This window comes from Oryctolagus cuniculus, chromosome 6, assembly GCF_051225735.1.
Source record: "Oryctolagus cuniculus isolate XC-2025 breed Fujian yellow rabbit chromosome 6, ASM5122573v1, whole genome shotgun sequence".
In the NCBI taxonomy this organism is placed as follows: Eukaryota; Metazoa; Chordata; class Mammalia; order Lagomorpha; family Leporidae; genus Oryctolagus; species Oryctolagus cuniculus.
In genome coordinates, this window is record NC_142872.1 from 38446465 (window position 1) to 38460515 (window position 14051).

A 14051-nucleotide genomic window follows, 5' to 3' on the forward strand; every position below is an offset into this window, starting at 1 on the left:
GAGTGCCCAAATGGGGTGTCAGATAATGTCAATTTTGAAACACTTCTAACTTTTTGCCCATTATTCCTGTAAACTAAGTTATTGGGACTTTCAAATTCTAATTTAATAATAATAAAAAGCTTCAGCTGGTAGTAGTTTCTTATGCAAGAATCGGTATGCATTTCTTACCCATTAGGACGGTTGGTATCCAAAAAAATGCAAAATAAATGCTGGTAAAGATGTAGAGAAATTGAGGATGTAAAATGAGGCAGCTGATATGGAGAAGAGTGCAGCCTTTCTCAAAAAGTCATATAGAAGCCTGCCGTATAGTGCAGCGATTCCACTTAGGGTCTATATATCCAGGAGTTGAAATTGAACCTCGGAACGTTCATGGCCACATTGTTCCCGGTAACCAGTGTGGTGGAAACAGCCCACTGTCCATTGACAGATGAGTAGATAAACAATGTGGTATTTGCACACAGTGGGATATTATGCAGCCTAACAGAGAAAGGAAGTGTCTAGCTCTTGCTGCCATGTGGAAGAACCGTGAGGACATTATACCAAGTGAAATAAGCCCATCACATAAGGACTGTAGGGTTCTGCTCAGGCCAAGTTCATGGGGAATGGAAGTGCTGTGGTGGCCACCAGGTGCTGGGGGAGGAAGAAAAGAGAGTCTTTGTCTAGTGGTGTTGGGTTTCAGTCTCACAAGATGAGAAAGTTCTCGAGATCTGTTTCAAACTTTTGTGAGTAGGCTTCGTACTCCTCGGTGGCCCACTGTTAAATGTCATAGTTTTTACCACAATTTTCACAAAAAGACTCAACTCCTGTGTAGGCCTAGTGTTCAGAATATCAGAATGAAAATAGCATGCAAAAACACAATTCAGCTCTAAAGAGAAAGGTCGATTTGTTAAGATATATATACATATATATTTAAAGATTTGTTTTTATTTATTTGGAAGGCAGAGTGATAGAGAGAGAGGCAAGACAGAGGGAGAGAGCTTCTGTCTGCTGGTTCACTCCCCACATGGCCGTCACAGGCAGGGCTGGGTCAGGCCGAAGCCAGGAGCCTGGAACTCCACCTGGATCTCCCATGTAGGTGGCAGGGGTCCCAGTACTCGGACCGTCTTTCGCTGCTTTCTCAGGTGCATTAGCAGGGAGCTGGATTGGGAATAGAGCAGCTGGGATTCAGATTGGCACTCTGATAGGGGATGCCACATTGCAAGCAGCGACGTGACCACTATACCACACTGCCAGTCCCAATTCATTATGCAAGATCTTCCAGAAGGAGCCTTATACACACTACCAGTTGCAGGCATCTGAAGAGGCAGAAGAGTTTCAACTTGGCCTGGGTTCAGCAGGGTGTTGGGAATGGGATGCCCTTGAATGTTTATTAGATGCCTACAGAGCTGCAGGGAACGGCCCCTTCGTCTCTGCCCTTTGGATTCTTCCTCTTGTTCGCGAAGCAGAATGTCAGAGTGGACCTGAGTTTAGGGCCCCCTTGCTCTGGAAGCCTTTCCAGGCCGACTTTCCTCCTTTTTGCAGAGTGGCTGCCTCCAGTGCTAAGCTTACCTCCCACCAACCTAGAGACCCCAGGGCAAGCAGGCGTCGCCCTCACAGTTCCAGCAAAGATCTGGGCTGAGTTCTCTGGGGGTTGGTTTTGAGTGACAGCTCACCCTTGAACCAACCACTGTATCCAGGGAGAGCCACCTTCCTGGGACTTCCCCCGGCCCCCTGAGCCTGGTTGGCTAACCGATGCTTTTGTCCGAGGAAGGGGGCTGGAAGCCAAGCAGGCAGGAGGAAGGTGATGTTAGCGAATACCGGCCATGGTGGACGCAGTGCAGACCACAGCGGCAGCCGTGGAGGTGGTGCCTGGGGCCAGGTTTGCAGGGTGCAGGGTCATGTGATGGTGGGAACGGGCAGTTGGCAGGGCAAGTGCACAGAAAAGAGTTATGGGAGTCTGTTCGGAGCGTCGGCTTTAACGTCCTGGAAGGCCTGGGTCTGAATTCAGGCTCGACCATGGGTGGAGGTAATGACAGTAGCCACCTCCCAGGGTCATCTAAGACAGTGTGAGGCTGTGTCCGCACAGGTTTGCGACTTTTGTTACTGCCACTGCAGCGGTCAGCCTGGGGGCTACGTGACGTGGGCGCGGAGTCCGCGTGGCTCTCTGCTCCTTGTGTGGTGCTGGGCGGTCGGGCAGCGCCCTGGGAATGCTCTCCCTTGCCTTCTCCCCTAGAGGCGAGAAGTGCGGCTACGTCACCTTCCGGTGTTCCGAGCACGCGGCCCTGTCTCTGAGGAACGGCGCGGGGCTGCAGCGCCACGAGCCCTCCTTCCAGCTGAGTTACGGAGGGCTCCAGCACTTCCGCTGGCCCAGGTACACCGACTATGGTAAGTGCCTGAGGTCCGGCTCCAGCTGGCGAGACCCAAGGCCCCTCCTGGACGCGCTTCCCCTCCCCGGGCCCCCAGCTGCCCCAGCAGCCTCTTGGCCTGGGGGCTCCCATCTTCCTTTTCTTCCAGCCTTTGGTCCATTTTGTCCTGTCCCTTGGCTGCCACCAAGAAGCAGTAGCCCAGCTTCCCGAGGCCTGTGGGGAGAGGGCCACCCTGTGTTCACAGCTGGTTGGCAGAGCCATGGCTGCTGTCTCTGACCTAGCGGGGCCACCTGCTACCCTGCCCTCTTGAGAGGTGTTCCCTGGTGACCCCTTGACAAAGTGCAGCCGTGTCTATGGGGGGGCCACAGTGGAACAGTACCAGTGGTGGGCCCTTGCCAGCTGTGGACAAGTTGGCCCAGGACAAAGAAGCAGAATGTAGGAAACAATCACTCGTTGGGATGAGCACAGTGTGGCCTGCGGGCTCCAAGGCTGGTAGCAGCAGATCTCAGTGGGTTCTCGCCAGGCGGTGCTGCGCTCAGCTGCAGGTGCACCTGTGGGCCTCAGTTTCCCTATGTATGCCAGACAGAGATGCCAGTTTTGTTAGCCTTCCCATGTGTGAGTCAGCAGCAGGCTCTAAGGTTCTGGAGCTGGAAAGGAGCTCGGGGTGCCCCAGCTCAGGCCCTGCCTTGCTCTACAAACAGAACAACCAGGGCCCAAAGCGTAGGTGCACTGGCAGAGCTGTCAAGGCAGAAGGGCGGTCGGTGCTCTCGGTACTCATCCCTGCTCTGGGGCCTCGGGCCACAGCCCGAGCTCAGAGGCAGGTGGCCCGGTGCTGCGGGCTCCGTCAGTCGCTCACCGCCTTCCCCTCTCCCTGGCTCCTCCACCCCCCCCCCCCCCGCCAGATTCCAATTCTGAAGAGGCCCTCCCCACGCCCGTGAAAAGCAAGTACGAAGCCATGGATTTTGACAGCTTGCTGAAGGAGGCCCAGCAGAGCCTGCACTGATCAAGCCTTACCCTTCGAGGAATACCTCAATACCTCAGACAAGGCCCTTCCAATATGTTTACGTTTTCAAAGAAGTGAGGTCGCCGAGGAGGAGAGCGCGAGCGAGCGTGAGAGTACACACGGAAGAGAGACTTGAACTTGCTGTCCTTTTCAGAACAAGATCAATGTTTACATTGAACAAAGCTGCTTCTGTCCGTGAGTCCCCATGGTGTTGATGTTCCACTGCCATGTTGGTGTCCTCGCTTCCCACGGGTTGTCCGGGCGCGCGCCTCCCGTGCTGGGTCGGTCACCCTGTGCCCCCTCATCCCTGCGTAGCCTTGCAGCTGTGTTCGCCATAACACTGTTTGTCTGTAGTGTGTGATGATGAACTTGTTACTTGTGAATAGAATCAGGACTATCAACTCGTTTTTAATTGAAAAAAAAAAAAAAGAACAAAGTATATCCTTCAAATACTGTATTTATGGCTCAGATGTGCTGTGCCTGGGATTATTGTATCGCTTCCTTGAGTTTTAACTATGCACTGTCCTAAGATGTTTGCCGCTGAGCTGCTCTGCTTCCCTTCCCAGGCTGCCCTGGAGGGGCTGTGTGGCCTCCGGCCCCACAAGGAGCAGCACAGACAGCTTTCTGGGTCTTCCCCATCTTGTGTCCAGCGGCCCCTTCTGGCATGTGCCCATCTGTTCGCTCTCAGCCCCTCCCGTACCTTGTAAAGAGGGCCAGGCCAGCTGCACTGTGCCCATTGTCTAGGAGAAGCAAGGCTGTGCCCAGAGGGTACAAGCGGCTTGTCTGGGATCCCGTGGCCAGTGACCCAGACCAGACCTCCTGATTCCCAGCATTTGGGGCATCCAGACCACAGCTGAGTCATGTTGCCAGCCACATTCCAGGAGTGGCACACGTGCTGTGCACACCGTCAGCTCTGAGCCCAGTGGTCCTGTGGTTTGCCTCTGCCTGTGGGCGATGCGCCGTCAGCGGGTTGTGATGCACCTGGTAATGGCTGTCATCCCTCTGGGGCCAGTCACTGGCCCCTCCTCTCCCTGTTGTGAGGCTGTTGTCATTACCTGGTCCTCACATGTAGAGTTGTTTTGGTGGAGTGGAGTGGAGTAGAGCCAGGAGGCAGTGTGAGGCTAGGGATGGAGGTGACAGTCTCCACCACTGGGAAACATTCTGTCTGAACTTGACCTGAGGCTTGGTTCTTGAACAATGTGAGAGCCACACCCAGCTGGATGTTCTGCGGGGCCTTTGTTGAGGGCGGCAGTGGCCGGGCAAGGTGGGCACCCCTGCTGCCCGCCAGCATCTCCTCCTTGATCCCCTTCATTCAGCAGGGGTCTTTGGGAAGGTTTTGTTTTGTTTTTTAGGGGTCCTGCTACTTTCAAAATGCTTGAAAGTGGTTCATTAGTCTTGACCTAGTCCCTTGAGAATTGGTAGTTTTTTTTTTTTCGTTTTTTTTTTTTCAGATTATCAAATACCTCTAGGTAAACTGAGCCCATGACCTTGTCCTGAAGGTGAGCGTGCTTTCAGTCCCTCGGTAAGGCTGGAGGGCACAGGCTTTAGCAGGATCAGAGAATTTGAGCTCCTGTGTGTGTCAAGTCGTTTGACCTTTCTGGACCCCTGATAAAGTGAAGTGAGAGGGAGAGTTCAGCCATTTCCAGCAGTCTCAGCTTCTGCTAAGGCAGCGTCTAGCTCAGGGTGGCACATACGAAGTACAGGCACCACCACTGCCCTGTTCTTTGCCAATGCAGATATAACTAATCTAGCACAGCACTCATGTTCTTTGACCCCAGATGTGTTATTAAGAGGCCACAACACAGTGCTCTGGGCTGCCATTACTAATTGGCCAGAGTTTAATCAACCACACATCCTGGTCTAAGCTGTGAGAGGTTCCGATCAGTCAACACAGAACCTTTTATGCTGCCTGGGTTTTATGCCAGCCCTTCCCCGTCTGTCGTGTCCCAATCTAGGAGAGAAAACACCCCTAAAGCCATTCTGGGCCTGGGACTCCCCGTGCCCTGTGACACACAGCCCTTCTCAGGCAGGGCGGGACGGGGGAGCGGAAGAGCAGGCAGGAACAGCTTTGGTGAAGACAGGGTTTATCCAGATGGACCAAAAAAGGGACTTTCCACGGTACAGACCTGGTTGTTCTAAGTTCCTTTACAGCTCTTCACTGCCTAGCACGTAGTAGGCACATTAGACAGGTTTGTGGGGTAGGATAGAATTTCAGTCTTTCTGCTGCCTCCGCTACGTCCTGGTGTGCATCAGGGAGTGACCTCCGCCTTCACCTGGGAACGAGAATGAGCACTAGCATCCAAGTTGTGACCCCAGCAAGAATTCCCTGTTACTTGGAGGGGGCCCGTCCCCCCGCCGGCACCTCTGTGCTGAAAGGAGTCATCGGCATCTTCTCTGAGCCCCTCTGTTGGCCGCCTCCTCTGGCACTGGCCACAGGTTCTGTCTGGGGCTGGTGGCACTTTCTGGTCATGAAATGCAGATTTGAAGGAAGGACCAGCCCACCCACCGCGTCGGGGTACATGGAGACTGGAAGATATTTAGACGTTGGCCCTTGAGCTTAGATAGCAGAGCCCGAGTGTGGGGTCGGAAGCTGACGATAGCCTTGGCTTGCTGTCCCAGCCGTGAAAGGCTACAAGCTCCAGAGCTGACCACTGTGGACGACCTCTGTCCCGAAGAGTCACTCAGTGCTGTGTGTCATCCCCAAGGGCGCGCCAAGGTCTTTCAGGAAAACGAGCCCACCTTGCTCTCTTTCCCACCACATTCAGGAGCGATCCAGAGGGAGCAGCCGCTGCTGGCAAGCATCTCATCATAGCTTGGTCCTCATGTCTGCTCTCGATGGTGTTTACGTGTGCTCGCCATCAAAGCTTCCCCCGGCCTGTGCTGAAGCTGCCCACGCAGGGCAGCTCCTACCGTCTCTGTGTGCCCTGCTGGTGTTTTCCAAAAATGTCCAATCCAACCGCTATGTGGAATTCTTCCATCTCCTTCCTCAGTCGGTACCAGGCTGAATCAGAGTCCTCGCTCTCGGGGGCTCTGGTTACCGAAGGAAAATGCATCAAAGAGGTAAAGAATATGAGTGGATGGAGTGCAGCTAAGGGCCCTGCCCCCTCTCCCCACAGCGCACCTTGTCCCCAACCAGAAAACTGCTTGAGGTCAGAAAGCACCTGTGTGGTGTCTGCGTCTGCCTGGAGATCTTGCAGCTTCGAGTGTTACATGCTCAGGAAAGAGGCGGGGCTTCCGGGAGGGGAGGGGAGAGCAGGGCTCCGAGGAGGAGAAACTCGGTGCACAAAGCTCTGACCCGGGAAGTGAGAGGAGGTGCAGCAAGGTGCCTTGCAGGGCCTGAGGCCTGAGTTCGTTGGTGTTTTGAGAGCGATTTCTCCTGGATGCATGCAGCGCAGGTGATGGGTGGGGAGGCGTGGCAGGCATTGAAGGCCCAGGGCTTCTGCAGGGACTGCTCCAGCCGTGGCCCATCCCAGGCCTTGAGTGCCGCTGAACTTGGAGCCGAGCCTGCAGCTTGAGAAATGGGGCAAATCAACCCCAGGGGATGTGTTGTCACCCTGACTCCGCATTAGCAAGATTTGAGATGTAGCAGCTGCCCTCAGTTTGGGGGAACCTGAACCCCAGCATCAGATGTGACCAAGGAAAGAAATTGGTTGTATAGTGATCACAGATAAGGTGAATCTAGTGGGTTCATTGGTCAAGGAAGAGGGTCCCTCTCAGTCCTTCCCCTGGGGCAGCAGGAAGCAATACATTAAAGTGGGTCCCGAGCCCCACACAGATGGGCTCCAGGGCCGTGCTGTGGGCAGAGTCTGGGGTACAGGGTAAGTGGGAGCTGGAAGCCTGCGTGTACCAAGATGCTGGTGGCCCAGAACAGACCTGGGTTGGGGGGATGCCCAGGGAGGGGGCAGAGGCTGGCTTTGCATTAGCCAACAGCAGCACTCTGAGAAGACCCCTCACTTCACCGCCAAATACAGGTCTCCCGTGGCGGCGTGAGGCGCTCTCCTCGACACTGAAGCGGGTGTTTGTGAAGCGGGCTGGGCATGGGGAGAGAGGGCAATGGTGCCTTCCGAGCTCTGGGCTGCGCGAGAGCCAGCACTGGGGCCAGCCCTTTGCTGGTGTCTGTTGGAACCCGGCCAACGGGGAACAGCCCAGCCGACGGGAATGGGTTTGTGCAACAAGTCGTTTAACTATAAGCCATCGCGGGGGAGCAGCTGCAGGGCTCCTTGCCTGCTGTGTGACCTCGAGCCCCTGTTCCCGCATGCAGCACATCACGAGTGTTGAGTGGGATGAACGCGAGGGGTGGCTTCCCGACCTGCAGCCTTGGGACTCCATCGCTCCCCCTGTGAAACCCATCCCCTTCTCTGGCTGAGCCCTGCTCCTGTTCAGGGGGACGATTCTCTGCAGAACATCCGGCCAGCAGCAGGCTCGACCCACCCGGCCCTGGCTGAGTTGCCAGCTCCCCAGGACAGACCTAAGCCATAGCTTCTCGCGGGGCTGCTGAGGACGTCAGAGCTCGCGTCAGCCGGTCCTCGTGGTCCCCACCAAACAGCTTTCCATCCCAGTGTTGTGGCCACTTGGCTGCTTCTCTCTTGCTCTCAGACAATACTAGCAATACACTTGTTTCTTCAAATCAGCTTAACTTAGGCACTTTTCACACATTTCTTTCAAATGATTGTAAGCCATATGGGGCAACAGGAGGCATCCATCACACTGCATATGTTTGGGGCAGCTTTTGTTTTTTTGTTTCCCTAATGGTACAGCAGCAGTGACTGAGGCTTTGGGGTTTAGGGGGACAGCTTTTCCAGATACTGCATTTTGGCAGGGTTCCTTGCACACCTGAAGGAGTACGGAAACCCAGCTGCCCCGCCTGGGGGCTTGGAAAATACAGCTTTGTAGGTGATCACTCCCTGGAAATTCTTCTGCCAGGCATTCTTTTAATAGAACTCCCAGGAGGCCTGGAAAATGGATAGGCCTCCTTCTTCCCCTCTGCCAGCCTTACCCATTGGTTCTTTGTGAAGGGGCGTGGTCAGTTTCCACTTTAGCACTTTGCCTTATCCACCTGTGGCTGCCATCTAGTGGCCAAAGACTGTATCCACCAGCTCCTGAGAGGGAAGGCAAAAATCCTCTGGGCCCCCTTGCTGCCTGACATGAACTCTGGGAGTGAAATGTAATGGCTTGAGCACCTGGTGGGGTGTTCGGCGCCCATTGTGACCCTAGGGTCAGAAGACTCCAGAAGTGACCACTTAGTAGGTTCGCATGCAGATCGAGCGATGCACTAGCCATGCCGTGGGCAGAGGAGGCAGGAGTGGACCCTGCGGCCAGGGGCCCGGGAGGGGTTTACTGTAACTGCAATACTGGCAGCCCAGCGGCTGCTGACCTTGTTAAGTGAACCTCTGCAAGGTGGCCCACGTGACACCATCGGGACGGGTGAAGAGGTTGAGTGAGAGGCTTGTGGCAGTGGGGGGGCCTGGCCATGACCTTTGATACGGTCCACTGAATAGCCAAACAGTTTTATTTGATTACTTTTTGTTTGTTTGTTTGTTGTTTTGTATTTTGTATTTAAAAATCTTGTCAAATGTTTTTGTGTTAGGAATAAAAAGTCATAAACTATTCCCAGCACTGTTTCTTGAGGGATGTACCGATTCCAAAGGAAACAGGTTGGAAATCTGCAGGGGAGCGTGGTCAGGGCGGCAGGTGGGACAGCTGCATTTCCAGACGGCTTCTGGGGGAGTGACCGTCCCGAGGTTCCGCTCGGTGCGATGTGCCCCAGGAGTTCACAGCCACCCCTCGCCTCCCTGCGCTGTGTCGTTAGCATTGGCGTGGAGCACCTGCTGCTTTCACAGGCAGCAGCTGACGTGAGACCCCTCTCCCCGCCCCCAGGTTTCTCGAGACGGTGTCTGTTGCTAGCCTTAATCGACTGGGCAAGGTGGTCCCTAGGGTCCCTTCCAGCTTTTCCAAATCTTGGACTCAAATCCTTTTCTCTCGGTGTGAGCATGCAGCCTAGAGAATTCTGAGCAATAGGGAGCCAGGGTGTTCCCTGGCAGTGCGACAGGGTCAAACCAGGGAATGGCTAACCTTGTGAGGTTTTGTCATCCCCAGGGGTACTACCGTAGGGGGCATTATTTACTAGGAAGCTCAACAAGGTAACTACAGCCTGGGGTGCGTGAATGTCAGGCTGTGTTTGTGGGGAGTGTGTGTGTGTGTGTGTGTGTGCACGCGCACATGCATGCATGTGTCTGTGCCTGTGTGTGTGTGTGTGTGTGTGTGTGTGTGTCTGTGGAGTTACATTGATGCATTTCTTGAGAAAGGTGCAAGAATTTCACCTACACAGAGGGACACATCTGCTTTGTTATTTATAATAGAAAGCTAAATTTTAATTTTTTAAAGGACACTGCTAATGATTGAGAATCGAGTTTTTAGTTTTGCTATTTTTTTTAATTGGTAGAGGATTTTTATATATTTTTTCCATTTTGTTGGGTTGTGTCCTTATTTATATAAATACCCGGAAGCGGCAAGGAAGACACCTTCTTTGCTTTTAATTCTTGTGGTTGTCATCATCCCTGTTTTATTTCAGGTGTGATTTATCTGTCTTACCTTCTAACTGAGAAGATGTTTTCCTGTATTTGTACATTGTCAGATTCTATAGTTTCATAGATAATTTAACCAAATTGCTCTATGTATTATTATTCTGTGAGTATAAAGTTCTATTTTAACGTCTGTAAATACTTCAGAACTGGCTTCTTTTCTCCAAACTCCCACTGCGGAGTGACTGTTTACATCACAGAAACTGTAGAATCTCTATGCTCATGTACTGTAAATAGTGAAGTGATTGCTTATAAATAAACTCAACAAATACACTATGGAGATTAAAGAGAAAACGCCACCCTCAGCCCTGGCCATGTGTGTCTTTCTTTACTGGTTCCGCGAGCTCACTGAAGGGCGCCTGGCCCACCACGTTGGGGAGACCTGGCTTCAATGAGAGGAGACCTCGGTCCAGGGCTCGCCCCACCTCCCCAAGGCTCTCTTAGCCCCCTGTGGGTTCCTAACCATCTTCACAGCCGGTGCTAACCTTCCCCCATGTGACAGTTCTTCCGTTAGTGGCGGCACATGGGCGTGACTTTAATCAAGCTGGGCTACTTTTTGAACAGACTTCCCTTTCCCACACTAGCACACTGAATAGCTGGGTGCAAGAGACATTGTTGCGTGATGGTTTCAGGCAAAAACGCTCCTCAAGTTACAATTGAAAAATCCTGATCAGATCTCAGAGGGCAGAACTGAAGCTTGCAAAGTGCTGGGTGAAGGCGAAACATTGTCCTTTGTCTGCAGAACTCCAGGGAGCGGGGTGAGGAAGTGACTTCCTCCCTGACTCTCCGTCCCTTGTGTGTGTGTGTGTGTGTGTGTGTGTGTAAGAGAGAGAGAGAGAGACTTCCTTGTATTTCAGAGATTTTCGCCTTTGTTTTTTCCTTAAGGATTTTGGGCTTTAAGTGCAATTGTGTACAAGACAGCTGTGAGTCCTCCAAGGGTTGAAATAGAATGAATACAATGAACCATAGTTTATGTATGCAAACTGGTTTCAAATTGTTATTTACCTTGGACCTAAGCAGTCCTCTTGTTCGGGTGATTTATTTTCTCCATCTATGAAAATTGAATGGATTTCTTAGGTTGGAAGGGTTGGCATCATGAGTTTTCCCAGGAAAATGTCTCTGCGCAGGGGCGCTGTTCTCTGGCCGGCTGTGACTGCTCAGAATCAGTTGCCCTTTGCCATATTAGATGGTAAGCCCCAGAACAAGACTGCTTCTACGTTCACTGTGGGGCACCCGGACCTATCAATCAAGATTTTGGAGTGGGGGCTAGTGTTGTGGCATAGCAGGTAAAGCGCTGCCTATGACACCGGCATCCCATATGGGCGCTGGTTCGTGTCCTGGCTGCTCCACTTCCATTACAGCTCCCTGCATAAGGTCTGGGAAAAGCACTGACGTGGGAGACTTGGATGAAGCTCCTGGCTCTGGCATTGCAGCCACTTGGGAAGTAAGTCAGTAGAAGGAGTCTCTCTCTCTCTAATAAATAAATAACTCTTAAAAATAAATTGAGTGAACCACACTTGATACAGGAATCAAATGGGAGCCTGAGAGTGTTCAGACCTGCAGGTGTTGTATGTGGTATATTTTTTTTGGCTCTTTTTGTTTTACAAATGCCTGGAAGAGCAAAAGCTTAATATGCCAAAGATATTTTGTCATTTGGTGGACTTAGTATCAATATTTGGGGTAATCTTTAAGGTTTTGCCAAGGTAGTAGCTCTGTATAATAATATTTAACATAGCAGGCATATGAAAACACATTTATGCCATATTGTAATCAAGTGTTCTGAAGAATGCTTTTCTCGGAAAACTCACCACAAAGCATATTTGCGTGGATGAATGCCCCTGTCTGACCCAGGAACAATCCATTTCAGACTGAGCTGGGATCACTGGCAGCTTCTGAGCTGGCCTTGCCACTTTCCTTTCATGTGAACTTGGACAAACCACCTCTTTGGCTCCCGGTTTTCCCAAGTCTGAAAGGCAATGATGAGCTTAAATGAATTCAGAGGCTCCTTGTGTTCCAAAAAGAGCTGATTTGCAGGAGCAGGGCGATGCAGGGAGACAGGGAGAATGGCTGCCTGCTGGGACCACCTGTCAGACTGCCTGGCTTTGGATCTTGACTCACCACTTCCAAGCTGGGCACTGGAGGGCACGTTTCTTAACCTCTCTGAGTCATGGACTCAACAGGGCTCACAAGAGTTTCTCCCTGATAAGGCTGTTGTGAGGATGAAACAGTACCTAGGATGTCACAAGCACTTACCATTAGCTGTAACCCTCATCGGGCAGTCTCCCTGGGTGCTAACCATAGCCCTCTGAGTACGGCCAAGCAAGGACTGAGAAGGCGCAGAAGCAGAGCAGAGGAACCTGCCAAAGGGACTCAGACATGGAGTGGGAGCCAGGGCCGGCAGCCTCAATGCCTGTATGTTCCTGGGTGACACTTGGGTCTGCTCACTGCCTTCCACTTGGCACTGCACTTGACATGCACTTGACATGCCCCTGCTGAAAAGACTGGTGCTCCTAGAGTATGCATTGCAGCGAGGCAGGAAGCTGGCATGGGAGCTCCAGACCCAGCTCCCATGAGCACAGTGTCAGTGTTCATGTGCCGGGAGCCCAGGTTGGTCCATGGTGGAAGCCACCAGGACGTGCAGCCTGTATGCACTGTGTTGTCTGACCCTGGGCATCTCCATGTGGCGCATAGCCAAGGAACTGAACCATGAACTCGCCCCAGCCTTGTTCCCTCACTGGCCTTCAATGTCCTCGTTTGTATAAAAAGGGAGCTGAGAATAGAGCAGTGGTTCCCTCGCCTCGGAGCGACCGCTTTAATAGATTTGATTCTGCAGAACACTCCATTTGGGAGGAAGACCGGTTCAGTGAATGTCTTACTTGGAGGAGGGCAGAATGTGTCAGACGCTGTGACAGACAGATGCATAAATCCAGAATGGGGGCCAACTGATCCTGCTTTTGCAACAAGTCATTTGCAAAGGGAAAAAGGAAGCAGTGCCGTTAAGAGAGACTTAAAAACGTAGCAACTGTTACCATGGAAGGTGGGGGGTGTGCTCGCTTGATTGCGACCATCATTTCACAATGTATGCGTGCATCAACACCCCACATTCGACACTTAAATAGGTACAGGTTGTACTTGTCAGCTGTGCCTCAATCACGCTGGAGCAGCAGGAGAAAATGGAAAATTAAAACTGGGGCAAATATCGCTGGAACTTACTGCAAATGTCTCAGCAGGTGACTGTCACTCTCAACTTGTGGTGTAGTTGTGCTGTTCTTAGCACCAGTTACTATGATGTAAACGCTCATCAGGCCTGTGACATCCTACAGGCATGGCCGACTGGCCAGCATGGGCTTTTAAAGAAATAAGCTCTGATTTTAAACAATAAAAAACCTGTTCATTGAAACAAGTTCACAAACTGAGAATAATTTGCCTAAATTTATACTCCTTAAAATCAATGGGAAATCCAAGACTAAAAACTGTATCTTCTTTTTCCAACAAAGAACAGTTAAATTCTATGGGTGAAACTTGTTTGGACTGGATTCAAGCAAGCCACCTATTGAAGACATTTTTGTTGGTGTCACAAGGTGGGATCCCCAGAAAGCCAGTTCTGAAATGGAAGAGGATTGTGGGTTGCTTGGTAAGGAGTGAGCAGGGGGAGCGGTTGAGCTGGGCTGTGAGTCCAGCCACAGCCTCGGTGAACTCCTCGTGGAGTCCTGGGGTTACTGGTCCTGCAGGGTCATCTCTGTTGGCCTAAGATGGAGAAATGGCTTTCCTGGAGAAGACCCAGATGGGCTGAGGACTGTCTGCAGAAGACACGACTCCTAGGCCCCCATTCCTGGACTGAAGGGGGAGCCTGGCTCATCACAACATACATAACCTAGTGTCAGCTGAGTACCTGGTGCATGTGGTAAGATGTGATTGTGTCAGAAAACACCCTTCTTCCTTTAAATATGTGTAGTGGAGGAGTAGGGCCATGCGGCTGGAATTTGCCTTTGAATCCTTCCCACTAAGGAAAGATTGAAATAGATGTCAATGTAAATGTAAAACAAAAAACAGGTGAAGCAAGTGTGCCCAGATCTTGATACCGGAATCTGAGTGATGAGTACATGGGACTTCAATGCGCAG

The 14051-nt window shown here is 52.0% G+C and overlaps 1 protein-coding gene across 1 annotated transcript in view; it reads left to right on the forward strand.

Annotated features, from left to right (window-relative positions):
• The window catches only part of PPARGC1B (PPARG coactivator 1 beta), a 112383-nt gene extending 106716 nt beyond the window's left edge, over window positions 1–5667 (forward strand). The window contains exons 11-12 of the mRNA XM_051843506.3: window positions 2213–2364; window positions 3248–5667. Of these exons, the coding sequence (XP_051699466.3) occupies window positions 2213–2364; window positions 3248–3348 (253 nt within the window). The 3' untranslated portion in view covers window positions 3349–5667. The remainder of the gene's footprint in view (window positions 1–2212; window positions 2365–3247) is intronic.
• The last annotated feature ends 8384 nt before the right edge of the window (window positions 5668–14051 follow it).